The sequence below is a fragment of the Oncorhynchus mykiss genome, chromosome 2 (assembly GCF_013265735.2).
Source record: "Oncorhynchus mykiss isolate Arlee chromosome 2, USDA_OmykA_1.1, whole genome shotgun sequence".
In the NCBI taxonomy this organism is placed as follows: Eukaryota; Metazoa; Chordata; class Actinopteri; order Salmoniformes; family Salmonidae; genus Oncorhynchus; species Oncorhynchus mykiss.
This window is the reverse complement of record NC_048566.1, coordinates 72,068,949-72,091,347: the sequence shown is the minus strand read 5'-3', so window position 1 is coordinate 72,091,347 and position 22,399 is coordinate 72,068,949. Positions and strand designations below refer to the sequence as shown.

At 43.5% G+C, this 22,399-nt stretch overlaps 1 protein-coding gene across 2 annotated transcripts; it reads left to right on the top strand.

Moving 5' to 3' along the window:
* The first annotated feature begins 564 nt into the window (after positions 1-564).
* On the top strand, positions 565-20,867 carry LOC100135856 (alpha 2,8-polysialyltransferase IIb). 2 transcript variants are annotated; one of them, NM_001124241.2, is given in 6 exon segments: positions 669-927; positions 3,515-3,571; positions 9,235-9,378; positions 9,468-9,725; positions 18,354-18,647; positions 19,741-20,139. In NM_001124241.2, coding segments are annotated over 6 exon segments (1,137 nt in total). In that variant the 5' UTR covers positions 669-829; the 3' UTR covers positions 20,027-20,139.
* Positions 20,868-22,399: the final 1,532 nt, after the last annotated feature.

The following is a 22,399-nucleotide window of genomic DNA, read 5'->3' as shown; positions in this document are numbered from 1 at the left end:
CCTGACAAACACCATTTTCACTGACTCAACATGACTACCATTAAGTTGAAAGCTGAAAGGTTTTGCATTGGAGCGAGGACAGTAATCAGACTCAGACAGGACAACCAGCTATACAAAGGATAATTTATGTTATGGTGACACCAGAATGCCACTCAATGAATATCTTTATGATACAAAATTGAATTTTTAAAAATGTTATCTCAACAAACCTAACCTCACAAAGACAGCGATGACATATTTTATTATTTTGTGTCTATTACAATGCTCTTTATATGATGAATGGTTAAATATAGACAGTGATTATTAATTTGATGGCATATGGTAGCCTAACCATGTCAGGTGGTCCCTGAACCTGGTTATCAGTTAGTTCTACAACAATAGTCAATCACAATTCAATGATGACCTGACAATGGTAATAGATAGTAGCCAATTATAGCAGCCTATAGCCTAAGCCTCCTACTGTAGAAAGCCATAAGGCGTGCTGTACCTTTAAGGTTTAAATCTTATCCATATTGCTTTTATCTCAATCCCTTGTAGTTTCAAGCACAAGCTTTGAAAGTTTGACTGGGGGAATTGAGGAGAGAATGAAAACAGTGCCGCTGCTGTTGGGAAAAAAGGGAGGGAGAAAAAAACGTTATTAAAGGACTTGAACCTGGGATTTGTTCGTAGACAAATGGTCTTCGTTTAAAATGAACATTGAGGAATATTGGTGGACATAATTGAGTTTAATTGCGTACAATCTATCAATGTCAGCGATTAAAAGGATAATATATGCAATCGATTTGGATTTTTGAGTGTAGCTTCGATTAGTTCTTCTACCTTATCAGTCATGCAGTTAGAATTACGAACATTGATGTTTGGAATTGTAACCGTGCTGGTATTATTTCTGATCATTGCTGATATTGCTGAAGTCGAGAAAGAAATTGCGTAAGTATAGCGGTGGATTCTGATTCGAGTTGTTCATGCATTTTGTTGCACGTGTTATCTAGATGTTAAAATGCATTATTCAGATAAATATAATTATCTTATGTTCATATAGAATTGTTAGACTCAGCGTTATCTTCACTCATTCAGTTTAGAACTTAAGAAGATGTTGAGCGCTCCTCTTACATTTCCTCAGTAGGATGCATGTAGGTTGAGTACAATTTTGTGCATTTCAAGGTTACAAACCTCTGTGCATGTATTGATACGTTCCACTCCTATTCCCATCTTTGAAAAAATTTGCAATCTAGAACCTAAAAAGATTATTCGGCTGTCCCCATAGGATTGAAGAACCCTTTTTGGTTCCAGGTAGAACCTTTTTGTTCCAGGTGTGTTCTATGTAGAACCCTTTCTACAGATGGTTCTACCTGGAATCGAAAAGGGTTCTCCTATGTGGACAGCCGAAGAACCGGAACCTTTTTTCAAAGTGTTGTCTGGTTTTTTATCCAACCATTCACTTTAGCTGTTCCTTTGTTTGTGATATCCCAGTGTAATAATGCAATTGATGACAGCTGTTCAACAGACGCTCAATACCTGTATCCAAAGAGCAATTTGTGGGAAGTTTAGCCTCCATTCATTATACAGTAGGCTACAGTGAGTGAGTGAGTGAGTGAGTGAGTGAGTGAGTGTGCGTTTGCATGTGTGTAGACGTGTACTCTTGGCACTTTACTTATGGAGTGCATGGATGAACTAATTGCTACAAAACCAGGGGAGTTTTTGGGGGGAGAGACAATGTGCTGGTAATCAGATAGTTTCAGGTGTAACTTTACACTGTTAACTCTCTTCAGTGAAGAATACTGTACTCTCTAACAGCAGTGTCAACTGGATTTTTGCTTTAATTCTATTGCGTTTTCATAATAAAAGCAGTCTGTATAGTCACTGTTTTAGAAGAGATACTAACAAAATAGAACAGACCACTGTATCAAAAGGAACCAGTCCAATAATTGGAAGCCCATTTTCCTTTCCACATCAAACCTTGAATCAATAGCATCATCAGGCTGAGCTGAGACACCCCAGGGCTTCGTGACAAATGGCATGCGCTTGGGGGTTTTGTTCCACACTTCAGTGTATCCTGTTTGCACTCCAGCTCCAGTCATGTCATGGTAGAGGGCTGTTTGGTGGGTGGCTGTGCAGATAGGAGATTACTGTTTGATTTGTTACTGTGAGAGCAACAGACTGGTGACAGAAGAAACAGTTTGCCTTTCTACAGACATAATTGAGCCCTGCAGCAGAAATCCTCTATTACACAAATACAACTCTTGAAGCTTGGAAGATACATGTGCTGCAAACAGTTCTGCCATGGAGACCTCTGGGGCTGGAGAGAATGATAGCACAAGTCTCAAGGCTGTAAATGTTAAGCAGCTGGAACAGTTGGTATGGAGTACTTTGTCTAACGGGTCACAAATGACCAAGTATTTATTAACATACTTATGGTGGTAATTACACAGTAATAATCATGTTTATATTGTAATTACATGGTAAGAACCAATGAATTACAAATGCTTCATGAAGGAGCTTGCCTATATTAGTACATATCTCCATTCCAAGAACAATAGAATAGCTGTGTTGCTCCCCAGATAGCACAGCTAGGCCTGTCACATTCATTTCAGCAGATTGAATGCTCCTAGCTTCTGGTCTGCCGCCTGGTATATTAGTGATTCTCCTTGCCTCTGTAATAACTGACACAAGATGCAATTGCACATACCTAATTGGGATTTTCACTGTCCATTTGCACCGTCCAATTAGTGTGGCAATAATATTATAGTACTGAGTGCTTGCTCTAATTGATTTTCTGGAGCTTTATAGTTTTACACACCCCGTGAGAGTTGGGTTTTTGAAGCAGATATGTGATGAGATTTTATCGTCTTTTCTTTATTATGTTGAGATTGTGGTCATAAAAGGCAATGATGATGTATCTAATGTTGTATATCTTGAACAGTAGTCCATGCTACTCATAGAGTACAGATTATATACCATTCAGGTTGATCTTTACAGGATGTTGACCGACTACACGTTTTTATCCAGACTCGGTAACAGTCAGATTGGTAGATCAGTTGGCATGTCCTGTTTTTTTTCCCTCAGGTACATAAGATACCTGATACATTGAGATATCCCGCCCCCAGGGATCATGTGACACATTGCCTTTACATACCTCTTTAATGACAAGCATGGCCTTCAGCGCACATTTTCCAGTATTATATCAATGTAATGGCTGTTCTGTTTCACCATCTGACTGCATTTTGATGCATGCTCTTGTCCTTCATGTTCACGTGAGCGTGATGAGCCTACTGCTCATCCAAATACACATTAAGAGCATAGCCATATACCATATTCTGACAGCTTGAGTTATATGCCTGGAAATTGATTAAACCAGCTCTCGCCCCTCACACTTCATGTTCTGCATGATTCCATTCATCTAACAAACAATATTTTTTGTACAGTTATTAATATTTTTTTAATACACTACATACACATACAAACAATATTGTGAATTATTCTGATGGTGGCTATAATTACTTTTTTCTTGGTCTAGGAATCTTGGAGGTTCCAGACAATTATACTTGCAAACCCTCATTCCCAAGCCAAACAGGTTTGTCAGGCTGGTCTGCCCCTTCCACCATTGCCTCCTGATTTTGTATCACTCATCAATTCTGTTATTCTAGCTTTTTATTTGCTATCCTTCAGAGCTCATATGCCTGCAGACATGTAAAATAATTAACAGACTTAATACACATGAACATATCAGTAATCTCATTACCCTATGATTGGGTTTTGCCCTAAGGCAAGAAAATGAACATGAATAAAAAAACATTCAATTGCTTGTTTCCATAGAAACATGTAAGACCTATGAGATTTGGGAAAGCTGCATGGATTACAGAATTGTATCTAATTAAAATAATTAATAAATTACATAATTGATGTACAATCTCTGATGTGTACTGAACAAAAATATGAATGCAACATGCAACAATTTCAAAGATTTTACATGCAACAATTTCAAAGAGTTACAGTTCATATAAGGAAATCAGTCAATTAAAATAATTTAATTAGGCCCTAATCTATGTATTTCACATGACTGGGAATACAGATATGCATCTGTAGGTCATAGATACACAAAATGAACAAAAGTAAGTGGACACCTGCTCGTCGAACATCTCATTCCAAATTCATGGGCATTAATATGGAATTGGTCCCCCCTTTGCTGCTGCTGTGAAGGCTTTCCACTAGATGTTGGAACATTGCTGTGGGGACTTGCTTCCATTCAGCCACAAGAGCGTTAGTGAGGTTGAGCACTGATGTTGGGCGATTAGGCCTGGCTCGCAGTCGGAGTTCCAATTCATCCCAAATGTGTTTGATGGGGTTGAGGTCAGGGCTCTGTGCAGGCTAGTCAAGTTCTCTCACACCGATCTCAGCAAACAATTTCTGTATGGACCTCCCTTTGTGCACGGGGGCATTGATATGCTGAAACAGGAAAGGGCCTCCCCTGAACTTTTGCCACAAATTTGGAAGCACAGAATCGTCTATAATGTCATTGTATGCTGTAGCGTTAAGATTTCCCTTCACTGGAACTACAGGGCCTAGCCCGAACTATGAAAAACAGCCCCAGACCATTATTCCTCCCGCCGACGCTGGGCATTGGGCATGGTGATCTTAGGCTTGTGTGTGGAAATCCATTTCATGAAGCTCCCGACAAACCGTACTTGTGATGACGTTGCTTCCAGAGGCAGTTTGGAACTCGGTGGTGAGTGTTGCAGACGTTATGCTCTTCATCACTCGGTTGTCCCGTTCTGTGAGCTTGTGTGGACCACCACTTTGTTGCTGAGCCGTTGTTGCTCCTAGATGTTTCCATTTCACAATAACAGCACTTACAGTTAACCGGAGCAGCTCTAGAAGAGCAGAAATTTGACAAACTGACTTGTTGGAAAGGTGGCATCCTTATGCCGGTGCCACGTTGAAAGTCACTGAGCTCTTCAGTAAGCCCATTCTTCTGCCAATGTTTGTCTATGAAGATTGCATGGCTGTGTGCACGATTTATACACCTGTCAGCAACTGGTGTGGCTGAAATAGCCAAATCCCCAAATTTAAAGAGGTGTCCACATACTTTTGTATATATAGTGTGCCTTAAAAGAAGGTAGGGGCGTGTATAAGAAAACCAGGCAGTATATGGTATGAGTTACCACCATTTACCTCATGCAGCACGACACATCTCCTTTGCATAGAGTTGATCAGGCTGTTGATTGTGGCCTGTGGAATGTTGTCCCACTCCTCTTCAATGGCTGTGCGAGGTTGCAGATATTGGCAGGAACTGGGACATGCTGTTGTACACGTCGATCCAGATAATCCCAAACATGCTCAATGGGTGACATGTCTGGTGAGTATGCAGGCCATGAAAGAACTGAGACATTTTCAGCTTGTGAACAGATCCTTTCGACATAGGGCCGTGCATTATTAGGTGATGGTGGCACGACAATGAGCCTCAGGATCTTATCACAGTATCTCTGTGCATTCAAATTGCCATTGATAAAATGCAATTGTGTTAATTGTCCGTAGCTTATGCCTGCCCATACCATAACCCCACCGCCACCATGGGGCACTCTGTTCACAAAGTTGACATCAGCAAACCACTCACCCACATGATGCCATACACGTGGTACGCAGTTGTGAGGCCGGTTAGACGTACTGCGAAATTATATAAAAGGACGTTGGTGGCGGCTTATGGTAAGAAATTAACATTGAATTCTCTGCCAACAGCTCTGGTGGACGTTCCTGCAGTCAGCATGCCAATTGCATGCTCCCTCAAAACTAGAGACATCTGTGGCATTGTATTGTGTGACAAAACTGCACATTTTAGAGTTGCTTTTATTGCCCCCAGCACAAGGTGCACCTGTGTAATAAGCATGCTGTTTAATCAGCTTCTTGATATGCCACACCTGTCAGGTGGATGGATTATTTTGGCAAAGGAGAAATGCTCACTAACAGAGAGACATTTTTGTGCCTATGGAACATTTCTGGGATCATTATTTCAGCTCATGAAACATGGGACCATCACTTTACATGTTGTGTTTATATTTTTGTCCAGTTTAAAAATTATATACAGTGAGGGAAAAAAGTATTTGATCCCCTGCTGATTTTGTACGTTTGCCCACTGACAAAGAAATGATCAGTCTATAATTTTAATGGTAGGTTTATTTGAACAATGAGAGACAGAATAACAACAACAAAAATCCAGAAAAACGCATGTCAAAAATGTTATAAATTGATTTGCATTTTAATGAGGGAAATAAGTATTTGACCCCCTCTCAATCAGAAAGATTTCTGGCTCCCAGGTGTATTTTATACAGGTAAAGAGCTGAGATGATGAGCACACTCTTAAAAAGAGTGCTCCTAATCTCAGTTTGTTATCTGTATAAAAGACACCTGTCCACAGAAGCAATCAATCGATCAGATTCCAAACTCTCCACCATGGCCAAGACCAAAGAACTCTCCAAGGATGTCAGGGACAAGATTGTAGACCTACACAAGGCTGGAATGGGCTACAAGACCATCGCCAAGCAGCTTGGTGAGAAGGTGACAACAGTTGGTGTGATTATTCACAAATGGAAGAAACACAAAAGAACTGTCAATCTCCCTCGGCCTGGGGCTCCATCCAAGATCTCACCTCGTGGAGTTGCAATGATCATGAAAACGGTGAGGAATCAGCCCAGAACTACACGGGAGGATCTTGTCAATGATCTCAAGGCAGCTGGGACCATAGTGTCGTGTCTTTGGCTATGCCGGATTAAGTGATATGACATGCTATTCTATAAAATAATTTCTCCGTAATTAATATTACCTGATTGAGCCAATCATGTAAATGTAATTAACTAGAGAGTCGGACACCACTAAATAATATTTATAGAGCTGTTATCTTCTGAATAAACCTAGTAAAGACCTAGTCATATTTTACATCAATAGCAGTCAATATTAATCGTCATCTTAATTCAGTCTCATCTGAAAGTTGTAAATTCTTGGTTATCTGCACGAACCCTGGCTAACAAATTGAATCAGCAATACAAATTTGGGTTGAATTATTTATTTACTAAATACCTAACTAATCACACAGAATTACACATACACATATTTAAATCATAACTTGATTACAAATTACGTCATAAAGGAAAACGTCCCTAGCGGGCGGAACAGATATGACAGCTTGTTACACAAAAGAAAAGGGGCTGGGTTTGAGTGAAAGAGCGGGAAGACTGAGGAACAAAGGGCGAAGTTGTGCTATCGTAAATACAGTATCTAATGCATTCTAAATTACCGCCCATTTGAAAAAGGAAAATGCAACAAATATTTACTCTGAGCTGCGCTTCGGTAGGTTGGTGGTAGATGGAAGGCCGTGTTGCCCAACCGAGTCCTTTGTCCTTTGAAGAATGTCTCTGCTGGTAAATTGAATACGTTGTAGTAACGTTGTTGTGTGGTAGACGGGATACTCCGTCTGTTCCTTCCTAACCCTCGTTTGCAGCGGCTGTTGCTAACTCAACGGCTAGGAGGTATCACTTCTGTAATGAATAAGAGTTAAAAAAGTTCATACCATTCCCACCAAAGCTCACGCTGATGTTAGCTTCGTTCTGTAGTTATTATCTGAACCATTCTGACATCGGACGGTCGTCCTCACGTCCTCGGAACAGAAAGTTATATTGTCGTCAAGGGCCACTGATTGAGCAGAGCCCTATTTTATGAAAACCCAAATCTCACATTTTAGAAGCTAAAATCACATTTCATCCCATCACAAATAATTTCATATTCAAACATTTAAATTGAACAACAATTCCATGTGAATCTGATAACTCTGATGTGTAGACTTTCTACTGTAGAGTTTGTCATCCTATCATTGATGAGAATGTCTCAGATGACAACCGAACTGACGTCATATTCATTAAGTACCACCGCATATGTTCAATTGGTCGGATTACCAGAATATAGTTCATTTCCCCCCACCTTCTGATGTTCCCAGAATCTCTATGTTAACCAATGATTTTGCAAATGTAACATCAGTAGGGTAGAGAGAGGAAAAAGGGGGAAAGAGGTATTTATGACTGTCATAAACCTACCCCCAGCCCAACGTCATGACAATAGTCACCAAGAAAACAATTGGTAACACACTATGCCGTGAAGGACTGAAATCCTGCAGCGCTAACAAGGTCCCCTGCTGAAGTTTGCCAATGAACATCTGAATGATTCAGAGGACAACTGGGTGAAAGTGTTGTGGTCAGATGAGCCAAAATGGAGCTATTTGGCATCAACTCAACTCGCCGTGTTTGGAGGAGGAAGAATGCTGCCTATGACCCCAAGAACACCATCCCCACCGTCAAACATGGAGGTGGAAACATTATGCTTTGGGGGTGTTTTTCTGCTAAGGGGACAGGACAACTTCACCGCATCAAAGGGACAATGGACGGGGCCATGTACCGTCAAATCTTGGGTGAGAACCTCCTTCCCTCAGCCAGGGCATTGAAAATGGGTCGTGGATGGGTATTCCAGCATGACAATGACCCAAAACATACTGCCAAGGCAACAAAGGAGTGGCTCAAGAAGCACATTAAGGTCCTGGAGTGGCCTAGCCAGTCTCCAGACCTTAATCCTGTAGAAAATCTGTGGAGGGAGCTGAAGGTTCCAGTTGCCAAACGTCAGCCTCGAAACCTTAATGACTTGGAGAAGATCTGCAAAGGGGAGTGGGTTCAAAATCCCTCCTGAGATGTGTGCAAACCTGGTGGCCAACTACAAGAAACGTCTGACCTCTGTGATTGCCAACAAGGGTTTTGCCACCAAGTACTAAGTCATGTTTTGGAGAGGGGTCAAATACTTATTTCCCTCATAAAAATGCAAATCAATTTATAACATTTTTGACATGCGTTTTTCAGGTTTTTGTTGTTGTTATTCTGTCTCTCACTGTTCAAATAAACCTACCATTAAAATTATAGACTGATCATTTTTTTTGTCAGTGGGCAAACGTACAAAATCAGCAGGGGATCAAATACTTTCCCCCCTCACTGTAAACATAGAAATTCCCTGGGGTTTGAAAATAAGTGTCATCAATGATGTCATGAAATGGACTATAGGGCTTTCATTACACGTTTGATGGCTTTACACACAGGACTTGGTTGTTCATTCACACTGCTTTTTTAAGTGATGACATTAATTCTTATATCACATGTATCAAAGTCATGTTGCCCTTAATTTAGGATAAATGCCTCTGTCCTGTTGTAGAAATGTAGCAGTGAAGGCCAATCCTAAACCTTTAGTCAGTGAAGGGGAGGACAAGAGCCCTGCTTCTCCTTCATACTCGAATAATACCACCAAGCTCTCTACAGATAACTGGATGTTCAACAGGACCCTCTCCAATCTCATCAGGTAGGCCTACCTCTGCATTGGTCTCCATCCGATCTCACACTCCTCTAAGCTAGGTATTCCCTCATGGATAACTTATTTTCTTTCTATAGGAAGAACATCCTGAGGTTTTTCGACCCAGAGAGGGACATCTCTATTCTGAAGGGCACATTGAAACCTGGAGATGTCATCCACTACATCTTTGATCGTCAGAGCACTACCAATATCTCAGAAAACCTATACCAGTTGCTGCCCACTGCATCCCCCATGAAGAACCAGCACCACAGGCACTGTGCCATCATAGGGAACTCTGGGATCCTACTCAACAGCAGCTGTGGGCCAGAGATAGACTCCTATGACTTTGTTATCAGGTAAGGTGAGCTCTCGTTCTCTGTGGTCGACGTGAGTAAATTATTTATGCATGCTAACTCTCGCAGGGCTGCCGGCCCAGACCATATCCCTAGCCTCAGAGCATGTACAGACCAGCTAGCTGGAGTGTTTACTCTCCATATCCCAATCTGATTCAAGATGTTCACAATTGTTCCTGTACCCAACAACGTGAAAGGAACTGATCTGATGAAGTGCTTTGAGAGGCTAGTTAAGAACCATATCACCTCCACCTTATCAGACACCCTAGACCCACTACAATTCCCATATTGGCCCAACAGATCACCATTGCACTGCACACTGCCCTATCCCATCTGGACAAGACGAATACCTACATTATATACACTGAGTGTACTAAACAAAACCTATTGCCCTCAGAACAGCCTCGATTAGTCGGGGCATGGACTACACAAGGTGTTGAAAGCGTTCCACAGGGATGCTGGCCCATGTTGACTCAAATGTTTCCCACAGTTGTGTCAAGTTGGCTGGATGTCCTTTGGGTGGTGGACCATTCTTGATACACACAGGAAACTGTTGAGCATGAAACCAACAGCAGAATTGCAGTTCTTGACACACTCAGAATGGAAGGCATGGCACCTACTACCATACCCCGTTCAAAGGCACTTACATCTTTTGTCTTGCCCATTCACCCTCTGAATGGCACACAAACACAATCCATGTATTAAATGTCTTAAGGCTTAAAAATCATTCTCTAACCTGTCTCCTCCACTTCATCTACACTGATTGAAGTGGATTTAACAGTTGACATCAATAAGGGATCATGGTTTTAGAAGTGGGGGGACAAATATATATTTTTTAATCCAGTCGGATAAACACTCCAAACAGCCTACTCGATCTCACGGAGGTGTCCTCATGATCCTAAAGCCTACCATTGCATTGTTTTGTATCACATTCCAATTATAAAACTGGGGGGGCAAAAATCTAATTTCTGAATTTGGGCAGGATATGTCCCCTCCATCCCTAGTGAAAGTTGCACCCCTGGTGACAGAGACATGATTGTTACATTCTTAGTCCTGTGGCCTACTAAGTGAATAGGGTATCATTACATTTAATTATTTAACGCAATACAACATTTTTCATAAGGCCTTATTTTGAAGGCATAGTTATCTTAATATAGTGGGCTGAAAATCATGGTTTACAGGCAACACCAGGCCTGCAAGTAACATTATGCTGGCTTGCAAAGTGATGTGTAATTCCTATTGGAATTCAGCCAGAGTGGGGATATCCAACATTTTTAATTTGTATTCACCGGCAACCGGCATTTAGAATGGCTGCCGGGTTGGGAAGACTAAAATATGAGACTACCTAAAGCATCTAAACTGGAACTACCATTTCAGTAACGGGTGCAACAAGTCCCAGTAACTGATTGGATTTGTTTAGGAAAATGTTATTTATATTTGAGAGGCATAATATTAATCAATCAATGTACATGCAAAAACATGGAAACATTTGAAACAAACAATTCTACAAATCTACCTCCTGTCAGAATCGTGTGTATAGGTGGCAGGGAAGTCCGGCGCAGGAGAATCAAACTTAATGGAATGGAGTTAACTTGAAAACAAACATGACTCCAAAACCATGAATATAATAAAACGAAGTGGGTATGAGGACCAGTCACGCACCAACAGAGGGTTAAATACACAACAGGTAATGAAATGGGATTGAAACCAGGTGTGTAGGAAGACAAAACCAATGCAACATGAAAAATGGATCAATGATGGCTAGAAGACCGGTGACGTCGACCGCCGAGCACCGCCCAAACAAGGAGAGGCATCGACTTCGGCAGAAGTTGTGACAGTGCGCGTCGACACCGGCCTCGGGGACGACCCGGAGGGCGAGGCACAGGGCGATCCGGATGGAGACGGTGGAATTCTCGCAGCAGGGAAGGATCTAACACGTCCTCCACCGGAACCCAGCATCTCTCCTCCGGACCGTACCCCTCCCAGTCCACAAGGTACTGAAGGCCCCTCGCCCGACCAATTGTCTACCGCAGGAGCCTCGGTCTGACTGATGCCAAGGAGCCAGTACCGGCTGATACCCTAATATACATTGAAAGGGAGAAAGGTTAGTGTAGGAGTGGTGAAGCGAGTTCTGGGCCATCTCTGCCCAGGGCAAGAACTTCGCCCACTCCCCCGGCCTGTCCTGGCAATAAGACAGCAGAAACCTACCCACATCCTGGTTAACTCTCTCCACCTGCCCAATACTCTTGGGGTGAAAACCTGAGGTAAGGCTGACCAAGACCCCCAGATGTTCCATGAACGCCTTCCAGACCCTTGACGTGATCTGGGGACCCCGATCAGACACTCTATCCTCAGGCACCCCATAGAAGACGTGTGTAAACAGGGCCTACGCAGTTGGTAAGGCTGTAGGGAGACCGGGCAAAGGGAGGAGACGACAGGACTTAGAAAAACGATCCATAACAACCAGGATCATGGTGTTACCCTATGAAGGTGGAAGATCAGTTAAGAAATCCACCGACAGATGCGACCACGGCCGTTGTGGAACGGGTAAGGGTTGTAACTTACCTCTGGGCAGGTGTCTAGGAGCCTTGCACTGGGCGCACACTGAGCAGGAGGAAACATAAACCCTCACGTCCTTAGCTAAAGTGGGCCACCAGTACCTCCCATCAAGCCAGCGCATCGTCTGACCTATCCCAGGGTTATCAGAGGAGGGTGACGTGTGGGCCCAATAGATCAATCGGTTGCGGACAGCAGACGGAATGTACAGACGCCCAGCTGGACACTGAGGGGGAGAGGGCTCTGCACGTGACGCCCGCTCAATGTCTGCATCCAGCTCCCACACTACTGGCGCCACCAAACAAGAGGCTGGGAGTATGGGAGTGGGATCCATGGACCGCTCCTCTGTGTCATACAGCCGGGACAGAGCGTCTGCCTTAACGTTCTGGAAGCCTGGTCTGTAAGAGAAGGTAAACACAAAACGGGTGAAAAACATGGCCCACCTTGCCTGGCGAGGATTCAGTCTCCTCGCCTCCCGGATGTAGTCCAGATTGCGATGGTCAGTCCAGATGAGAAAAGGGTGTTTAGCCCCCTCAAACGAATGTCTCCACGCCTTCAAAGCCTTGACGACAGCCAACAGCTCCCAGTTCCCCACATCATAGTTTCGCTCCGCTGGGCTGAGCTTCTTCGAAAAGAAGGCACATGAGCGGCGCTTCAGTGGCGTATCCGAGCGCTGAGAGAGCACTGCTCCTATCCCAGCTTCGGATGCGTCCACCTCCACTATGAATGGCAAAGAGGGATCCAGATGAGCCAACTCATGTGCCGAGGCAAACAGCCTTCAGGTGCCTAAAAGCCCTGTTCACCTCAGCTGACCACTGCAAGCACACCAGGCCCCCCTTTAGCAGTGAGGTAATGGGAGCAGCAACCTGACCAAAACCCCGGATAAACCTCCGGTAGTAGTTGGCAAACCCTAAGAATCGCTGCACCTCCTTTACCGTGGTGGGAGTCAGCCAATTACGCACGGCTGCAATGCGGTCACTATCCATCTCCACTCCTGACATGGAAATCCGATGCCCTAGGATGGAAACGGACTGTTGGAAGAACAGGCATTTCTCAGCCTTGATGTACAGGTCATGCTCCAACAGGCGACCAAGCAATCTGTGCACCAGAGACACATGCTCGGCACGTGTAGCGGAGTATATCAGAACGTCATCAATATACACCACTACACCCTGCCCGTGCAGGTCTCTGAAAATCTTGTCTACAAAGGATTGGAAGACTGATGGAGCATTCGTCAACCCATACGGCATGACTAGGTACTCATAATGCCCTGAGGTGGTAGTAAAGGCTGTCTTCAACTCGTCTCCCTTACGGATACGCACCAGGTGGTACGCACTCCTGAGATGCAGTTTAGTGAAGAAGCGCGCCCCGTGCATTGACTAAATCGCCATAGCGATTAGAAGTAGCGGGTCACTGTACCTCACCGTGATTCGATTGAGACCTCAATAATCAATGCACGGGCGCAAACCTCCATCCTTCTTCACAAAAAAATAAACTTGAGGAGACGGGTGAAATGGAGGGCCGAAAATACAACTGACGCAGGGATTCGGAGACATATGTCTCCATAGCCACCGTCTCCGCTTGCGACAGGGGATACACGTGACTCCTGGGAAGTGCAGCGTCTACCAGGAGATTATTCACACAATCCCCTCGTTGATGGGATGGTATTGAGTCGCCTTCTTTTTACAGAAAGCGAGAGCCAAATCGGCATATTCTGGGGGAATGTGCACGGTAGAGACCTGGTCTGGACTTTCCACCGTAGTAGCACCAAAGGAAACCCCTAAACACCTACCTGAGCACTCTCGCAACCACCCCGTGAGAGCCCTCTGTGGCCAAGAAACAGTGGGGTTATGACAAGCTAACCAGGGTAGGCTCAGCACCACAGGATATGCAGGAGTAAATAAGGAAAAACTAATATTTTCCCTGTGACCCCGCTGCGTTACCATACTCAAAGGAGCGGTGGCCTCCCTGATAAACCCTGACCCTAATGGTCGACTATCTAAGGTGTGAACGGGGAAAGGCACATCTACAGGAACAATGGGGATCCCTAAACTATGAGCTAATACTTTATTAATGAAATTCCCAGCCGCACCTGAATCTACTACCGCCTTATGCTGGGAACACGGGGACAATTCATGAAAAGTGACAGACAAACATATGTGCAACAGAGGGCTCTGGATGAGAATGGTGCCTACTCACCTGGGGTGACGCCAGAGTGCCCTGCCTGCTACCTCGATTCCCAGAGGAACCAACCCGGCACCGACCAGCAGTGTGACCTCTGCGACCACATATGTGTGACCTCTGCGACCACGAACGGGAACCCCCTCCATTCTCCCTGCGTTCCATCCCTCCCAGCTCCATGGGTATCGGAGGGTGTGCGGGAGGATGGAACAACCAGACCCCGATCTGGAGGTTGTCCAGCAGGATGGACAGGTCCACCAGCTGGTCGAAATTGAGGGTGGCGTCTCTGCAGGCCAGCTCCCGACGGACGTCCTCGCGTAGACTACAGCAGTAATGGTTGATCAGGGCCCTGTTGCTCCATCCAGCGCCGGCAGCCAGGGTCTGAAACTCCAGCGCAAACTCCTGGGCGCTCCTCGTCTCCTGCCTTAGATGGTAGAGGCACTCACCCGCCACTCTGCCCTCGGGTGGGTGGTCGAATACTGCCCGGAAACTGCGGGTGAACTCCTCAAAATGGTCCAATGCCGCATCTCCCCCTCCACAAGCAGCGCTGGCCCACTCCAGGGCTTTCACTGTGAGGCACGAGACGAGGGCGAAACTCTTCTCACGGTACAATGGAGCTGGGTGGACCGTGGCCAGGTACAGGCTTAGTTTGAGGAGGAAACCCTGGCAGCATCTCTGTCGCACCCCTGTGGCATGGATAGATGGATCCTGCTGGGTTCAGGCGGGAAAGGGGCACTCAGAGTCTCCCCTCGGTTGTGCTAGTGGAGGCACTGGAAAACCTTCCTGGGTGTCTCCCAGCGGTCCATATTCTGGACAACGCGATCCATGGCGGTGCTCAGATTGTAAATCATCTCTGTATGTTCCATGACACGCTCCTCCACCTCCATGGCCGGGGTACATTCTCCTGCTGACTTCATGTTTGGTCAGAGATTCTGTCAGAATCGTGTGTATAGGTGGCAGGGAAGTCAGGAGCAGGAGAATCAAACTTAGTGGAATGGAGTTGTTTAATAACTTGAAAACAAACATAACTCCAAAACCATGAATACAATAAAACAAAGTGGGTACGAGGACACTTTGCGCACCAATACAACCAACACGAATACTGAACAACAAACAATCTCTGACAAGGACATGAGGGGAAACAGAGGGTTAAATACACAACAGGTAATGAATGGGATTGAAACCAGGTGTGTAGGAAGACAAGACAAAACCAATGGAACATGATAAATGGATCAATAATGGCTAGAAGACCGGTGACGTCGACCGCCGAGCACTGCCTGAACAAGGAGAGGCATTGACTTCGGCAGAAGTCGTGACAACTGCAATAGAGCATTCTGGTAAATATGATTATTTTGGGCGTGATTTTGGTTTAAGATTGGTTATTAACATCAACACTGGGATTCTTTTACATGAATGAGTGTTAACGTAATTTAACACCTGAATCAACACTAGAAATGTTACACTGAGAAATCAAGACTAGGTAACACGGGCCAATTTGCTGTGTATAAAAGTGAATTATGAGTTAATTTATCATTGAATTTGCAGTGGAATATTCAGGATAGTAATGAGGCTCTCTCTATTAAAGCACTATACATATTTATACTCATAACTTTTATGTAAGCACAGTCCCTTAGATTTCACAAATACTTTACCTTGAGGATTCAATACCACTGCTCTATAACATATTCTCCACACCTTTGAAATGCCTGCTACTTTTAGAAATGAGCAGCAGTACTTACAGCAATTAAATACCTGCTGGGTAAATGTGACATTTTCAAAAGCTACTGCTATCCACCCGAAATGTAATGGGGTGCTTTATAGAAGCACTGCCGTTTGTTCCTAGGACGGCTACACTCATTTACCGAGGGAGAATGTCTGTCTGAAACCATCCGTCAATGCTGGTCTGTGCTAGTGTGTCAGCAAACGGCTTTCTGTGAGTGGGTTATTTATTGCTATATAACTGCTTTGTCTGTCCGTGTAGCAACAGAGAAAGCACAGCTATGCATAGCAATTGTACAACTACAGATGTTTATAGGGGGAAGAAATCCAAGGTTGCCTAACTGTGTCCACACTACAGCAAGGCATTGTGACAGTGGCGGTCGGTGCCGTTTGAGATGAGGGAGGATGATTTTGTTTTCATGAGCATGGCTTCATTTCTATTACAGCATATTGGATGATTGTCATTCAAATGCCATTCACCCAGCTCAATGTAACATCGATAGGTTTAGGCTACTACATGACAGACCAATTTTCCCTGTACCCATCATGAGGTTGCTACAACCTAACCTATGAATAAAAGTTGACAATGTAGGTGCACAGGTCGAGAGATTTTTGACTAATCAAGGTGACAGACTTTGACGCATTCAATACGCCTTGCACACTCTTGCCTGCATCTAGCTGATCTGGGGTGTAATCATTAGTCCAACAGTTACAATTAGTTATATTGGACAAATTCAGGTATGTTTATCCCGATTCCGTTTGCTTCCATTTAAGAAGCGTTTTGAACAGAATCGGCAGAATGAATACACCGCTGATCCCACGCAAACACAGTTCACTTTCATAACAGCCATATAAAAACAGCATGATCACTGCTCATTGTATATAAAATTCCTTCTCGCAACTATCTACGCACTCTCCTCCTGTCATCTTTTCCCTTCGCTTGTGGACTTCAGTGCACAACACAGCAGATTTCTGTGACCAGGCAAAAAAGCCTCCACTGATTCGTGAGTACGGGTAATTAGAAAGTAGAGCACATAAATCAGGGGTTTCAAACTCATTTCATGGAGGGCATAGTGTCTGCTGGTTTTTGGTTTTTCATTTCAATTAAGACCTAGACAACCAGGTGAGGGGAGTTCCTTACTAATTAGTGACCTTAATTAACAAGTACAAGGGAGGAGCGAAAACCCGCAGACACTCGGCCCAGTTGTGGAATGAGTTTGACATATGACATAAATTAATGATGAAGAGAGGCATCTGAACTAATGGAAATTGGGAAATATGCGAAACCATATCAATATTTCACAGTTTTTTGGGGATGGGAATCATAGTACATCTCGTATCTTTTGATTCCTGTACAATAATAGCAAAACTGTAGCAAGGCAGTGAATTTCCGCTGATACGTTTGTACTGCTGTAATGAGATTGGGATATTTGACATTACTTTGGGAAGGTGTTTTTCCCCATCCTCCTTGTGTAACGTGATCTAACTTCTGGATATGCAGAGGCATACTGTATGCCTCTATGGTGGAAGAGTAAATCCCCAACCTCCCTGCTGCTGGAGTGCCAGATCAACAGGGAAACGGAAAGACGGGTCAGAAAGGGTTTGCACAGAAAGACATAGCTTAGCAGGGGCCGTTAGCTGGGAGGGAGTGATGAGGGATTTGCTGAGGTATTCAGGTAGGGAAATAATGACTCTGCTCACAGCAGTGCTCAGTTAAACCCGACTCTGGCTCTCACACAGCCCCACATTATTTATTTTAATAGATACAGGACATTTTATTTCCCCTTAGGCCATTATCTCTCAGTGCATTGGTATAGTATAGTAATTACTTTTACTGAGGTCAGTCAAGTAACCTTCTTTTGACACGATACCAACACACAGCAGGATGACACATGGAATACATTCATTAGGGTTTCAGTTACAGTTCACCCCTGAGCTAGCTGTGTTTGGTGTAGGGTTGTTCTTAGCTGACTGATTATGTGCTTAATGCATGTTGAACAATGTCAGAGCTAACTAAATTAGTGTATGTGGAGTTTATAAATCTTTATGGAGTTTATGGAGGACAGTAGGATTGGGCCAATTTATGAGATCTGTGGTTTGACCTTAATATTTGTGAAAGACTAATCAAATGGACTAAATGATAGCAGAGTAATTTAGATAAATGTATCTTTTCAGATGTAACCTGGCGCCAGTGGAGGAGTATGCTGGGGATGTGGGCCGGCGCACCAACCTTGTGACCATGAACCCATCTGTGGTGCAGCGGGCCTTCCAGGACCTGGCCAGTGAGGAGTGGAGGGAGCGCTTCCTGCAGCGGCTCCGGAGCCTCAGCGGCAGCGTACTGTGGATCCCAGCCTTCATGGCCAAGGGAGGAGAGGAGAGGGTAGAGTGGGCCATCCGTCTCATCCTGCTGCACACGGTTGATGTGCACACCGCCTTCCCCTCACTGCGCCTTCTCCATGCTGTCAGAGGGTAAGACAAGGAGGGAACGCATGTGCTCTTTGTGACACTGAAACTCGTAGTCTGTACACCTGTGAGCTCCACAATCCAGGGCCTGGCAGCCACTAATTAAGCAGCAGTTCACAGGTCCCCTGCAATTTTTAAACAGAGTATTAGAGCTACTCAACAGGCCATTGTTGACCAACTTACTGCTGCTGGCCTCTCTGCCTGCTGTTGAATTTGCAGGAGGACAGCTAGCCAGCAGAAGTGTTATTTTTTTGTAGTGTATTTTGACAAAAAGCCTTGAATCTTTTCTGAAAGGGCAATAAATGTTTTGAAATGCAGGGAAAACGCTGTTAGAAATGCAGTACATGTCTATGACCTTTTAGCTACAGTGGTGCTTGATAAATGCCAAACTGAATAGATTCCCCTGGGTTTCTGCTTCTCTGAGTACTCGATAGATCCACCATTGACCTCCTGCGAGTCCTAGGCCACTGCTAGGTCACTGGCTCCTCTTAGAGTATCTCGAGGTCCAGGTAGGCCACGCTGGGCTGGGGGCCTGTGAGTGAGAGGACCAGATGGGGCTTGCATTGTGACTGCAGGCCCCAGACCTGTCTCTCTTATTACAATTTTGTTCCTCTTCTTGAGCCCACTGGCGCCTCAGCATACATCCACCCAGAGAGCTGAGTGAAAGACACCACATAGGGAGAGAAAGGGTGCTTATTGTAGGGGCTTATTCAAGGGTGAGTGGACTGCCATTGTAGTGCTAAGAATGCAGAGGGTTCAGTGCTTTCTAACGGATATTGGCTTCATTGCACTCATCCTCTTTATCAGAGATAAAGTCTACCAGACTTTGCTTCAGATAATCTTCAACACGATTGTATTCTTGCTATGTGTTCTCTGTCATAGGACCTTGGCGTGTGTGCAAGTGTCCACTAGTTTTATAGGTTCTGTAGATTTATTTTCCAGATACAAAGGAAAATATTGAACACTGAGAATTAGCTCTATCCTGAAATAAAGATTCCAAAGATTTCCTCTTAGGTATTTCTTTCAGATGTCAGGTAACACTTGAGTGCCTTAAAATACCTTTAGCTTGATTATATAACTATCTTGCTCCATTCTTCAGGTATTGGCTGACCAACAACGTCCAGATAAAGAGACCCACCACTGGTCTACTGATGTACACCATGGCCACTCGCTTCTGTGAGGAGATCCACCTGTACGGTTTCTGGCCTTTCCCTCAGGATTCACAGGGGAAACCAGTGAAGTACCATTACTATGACACTCTGACCTACGAGTACACGTCCCATGCCAGTCCACACACTATGCCACTGGAGTTCAGGACCCTGAGTTCACTCCACAGACAGGGGGCGCTGCGTCTCCACACTGGCTCTTGTGATGTAGGAACATAATCTAAAAACACAGCAAGGAATGTACTGTATGTCTCCATCAATGACCCTTACGCTTTTGGGAAAATACCTCCTGCTTAGTTGATGTCTGTCAGACACGGACATCTCAGAGGAAATACTTCCTGTATTAAACTGTAGGACATTTTTATGTAGCTGTGACTTTAGTTGAATGACCGTATGCAGGATACTGCATGTCTTATTTGGGCTCATGTTGTCCTTCAAGAGACATGAGCACTGAAGAGTTTTTAACATTTCTACAGTAACCTGTGAAAATTTTACCTAAAACGGACACTTTTTAATTTGTTAAAAAATAACTAATTTATGTTGGTAAATGCTTTTTTTCAACAAGAATAACTTTTCTATTTACATTTAATGTGTCATATAAAATGTATATAATTACAACATTTATAAACTTTTTATTGATATTTTGATAATTATTCCTTTGAATTATATGATAAATCTACTTCATCACTACTGTTGGAGACATATCAGACAGATCAAAGGCAGGAGCACCAGCCTGCATAGCACTGATTGAGCCACAAGATGGAAGCACTTCTTCATAAGGAAACTATAAATAGTAGTACATTTAGTTTTCCACATTTAGTTTATTAGTGAACATGGGTTCAACTACATACTACTGTGTGATGTTTGAGTTTATTTTATTTTTACAGGGACAGTGCACATTAATCAACGTTTCAGTAGAAGTGCCGGTTTTAGCCATCCGGCTAATTTTCAACCGCAGTCCCTGGGCAGTTTTGTTAGCTCTCACCTTAAATTGGGAATTGTATTTAATGAGTAGCCTAATAGTGTAGGCCTAGTTTCTTATTTTTGCCTTAACTTCTTCCTCATCGGGGAAACTGGTTTGTGGTATTTGGAAATCGAGACCTTGGGACTATAAGGTTGTATCTGCACAAAGCGTGGTTCTGAGATATTGAGAATGACATTTTTCACATCCCAGATCTCAAATGTTTTGTAGTGAATTATTTGCTTTCATAACCCATTAAGGTCCTCGCCATCAAGGCACCTAAAGTGCAGAGTATCCCAATTCTAAGACATTTGTCAATCTTTTTTTGTGTGTGGGGTGCACAGGATTTTCAATTTCAATAGAAAAGTGCAGATATTTAATGATTAAATAAAGAGAATACCCTTAATTATTTCTAATCACATTATCAAATATATTAATTCATGTTCATCACACATTTGTTGAAGAGATCGTATCCTATGGATAACTAGCAACATCTCACAGGTAAAGGACCACCTAAAGAGCTACTCCATGTGAATAACTCAATTTTTACCAACATGTCAGAATCTTGTCGTCCCCAGGTTATGAAATACAGTATCGCATTTCTTTCCTTGTTTCTGTTTAGGGTGTGAAGTATAACGAGTCTTTGAATGTAGTGTTAAGAAATAGCTGCATGCAGCAATCACGGAGATTAAATCACCAATGTTGGAAAAGATAGAAAATAAATAACAGATGTTTAAGCAGCTTCACAACTTATTAAATGGTTCTACAGATGATCTACAGAGCTCTTAAAGCCACGGGATTCAAGTCATCCAGGGCAGACATAGGCTATTATTAGTTTACCTACTGCTTAGTCTGAGGCAGTGCACTGTAGTAATGTTGAATAGAGGCACTCAACTGGAATGCAAAATGTTTAAGCGATAACAGTCAGACAGGGAACACACCCAGCTGTTCACACACTACTGTTTACACAGGAACAGCCAACAGCAAACTCCTGATCTTCAACGGTTCCCTGTGGGTTTGACAATTTCTTCTTAGGAATTTGCCTCTTAAGACCATTTCCAAGTATAGGTATGTTAAAAGACCTTGTGTTGATGTTGGCTAATGCTTTGCAGATATTCAGAAGGTTGTGCTTGTTTTGTTTTACTATTTGTCTTAAGAAAAAAATGTCCTCATCAATCTACACACAATACCCCATAATGACAAAGCAAAAACAGGTCTTTAGAATTTTTTGCAAATATATATATATATATATATATATATATATATATATATGAAAAACAGAAATACCTTATTTACATAAGTATTCAGACTGTTTGCTATGAGACTCGAAATTGAATTTAGATGCATCCTGTTTCCATTGATCATCCTTGAAATGTTTATACAACTTGGAGTCCACCTGTAGTAAATTCCATTGATTGGACATGATTTGGACAGGCGCACCTGTCAGTTGACAGTGCATGTCAGAGCAAAAACCAAGCCATGTGGTCAAAAGAATTGCCCATAGAGCTCCGAGACAGAATTGTGTAGCGGAACCGATCTGGGGAAGGGTACCAATACATTTCTGCAGCATGGAAAGTCCCCAAGTACACAGTGGCCTCCATCATTCTTAAATGGAAGAAGTTTTGAACCAC

Excerpts from the sequence above, each read along its gene's own strand:
- LOC100135856 (XM_036990293.1), top strand. The coding sequence starts at position 830 with ATGCAGTTAGAATTACGAACATTGATGTTTGGAATTGTAACCGTGCTG. Across the intron at positions 928-9,234 it reads GAAGTCGAGAAAGAAATTGC|AAATGTAGCAGTGAAGGCCA; the intron begins GTAAGTATAGCG and ends GTCCTGTTGTAG. Across the intron at positions 9,379-9,467 it reads ACCCTCTCCAATCTCATCAG|GAAGAACATCCTGAGGTTTT; the intron begins GTAGGCCTACCT and ends TTCTTTCTATAG.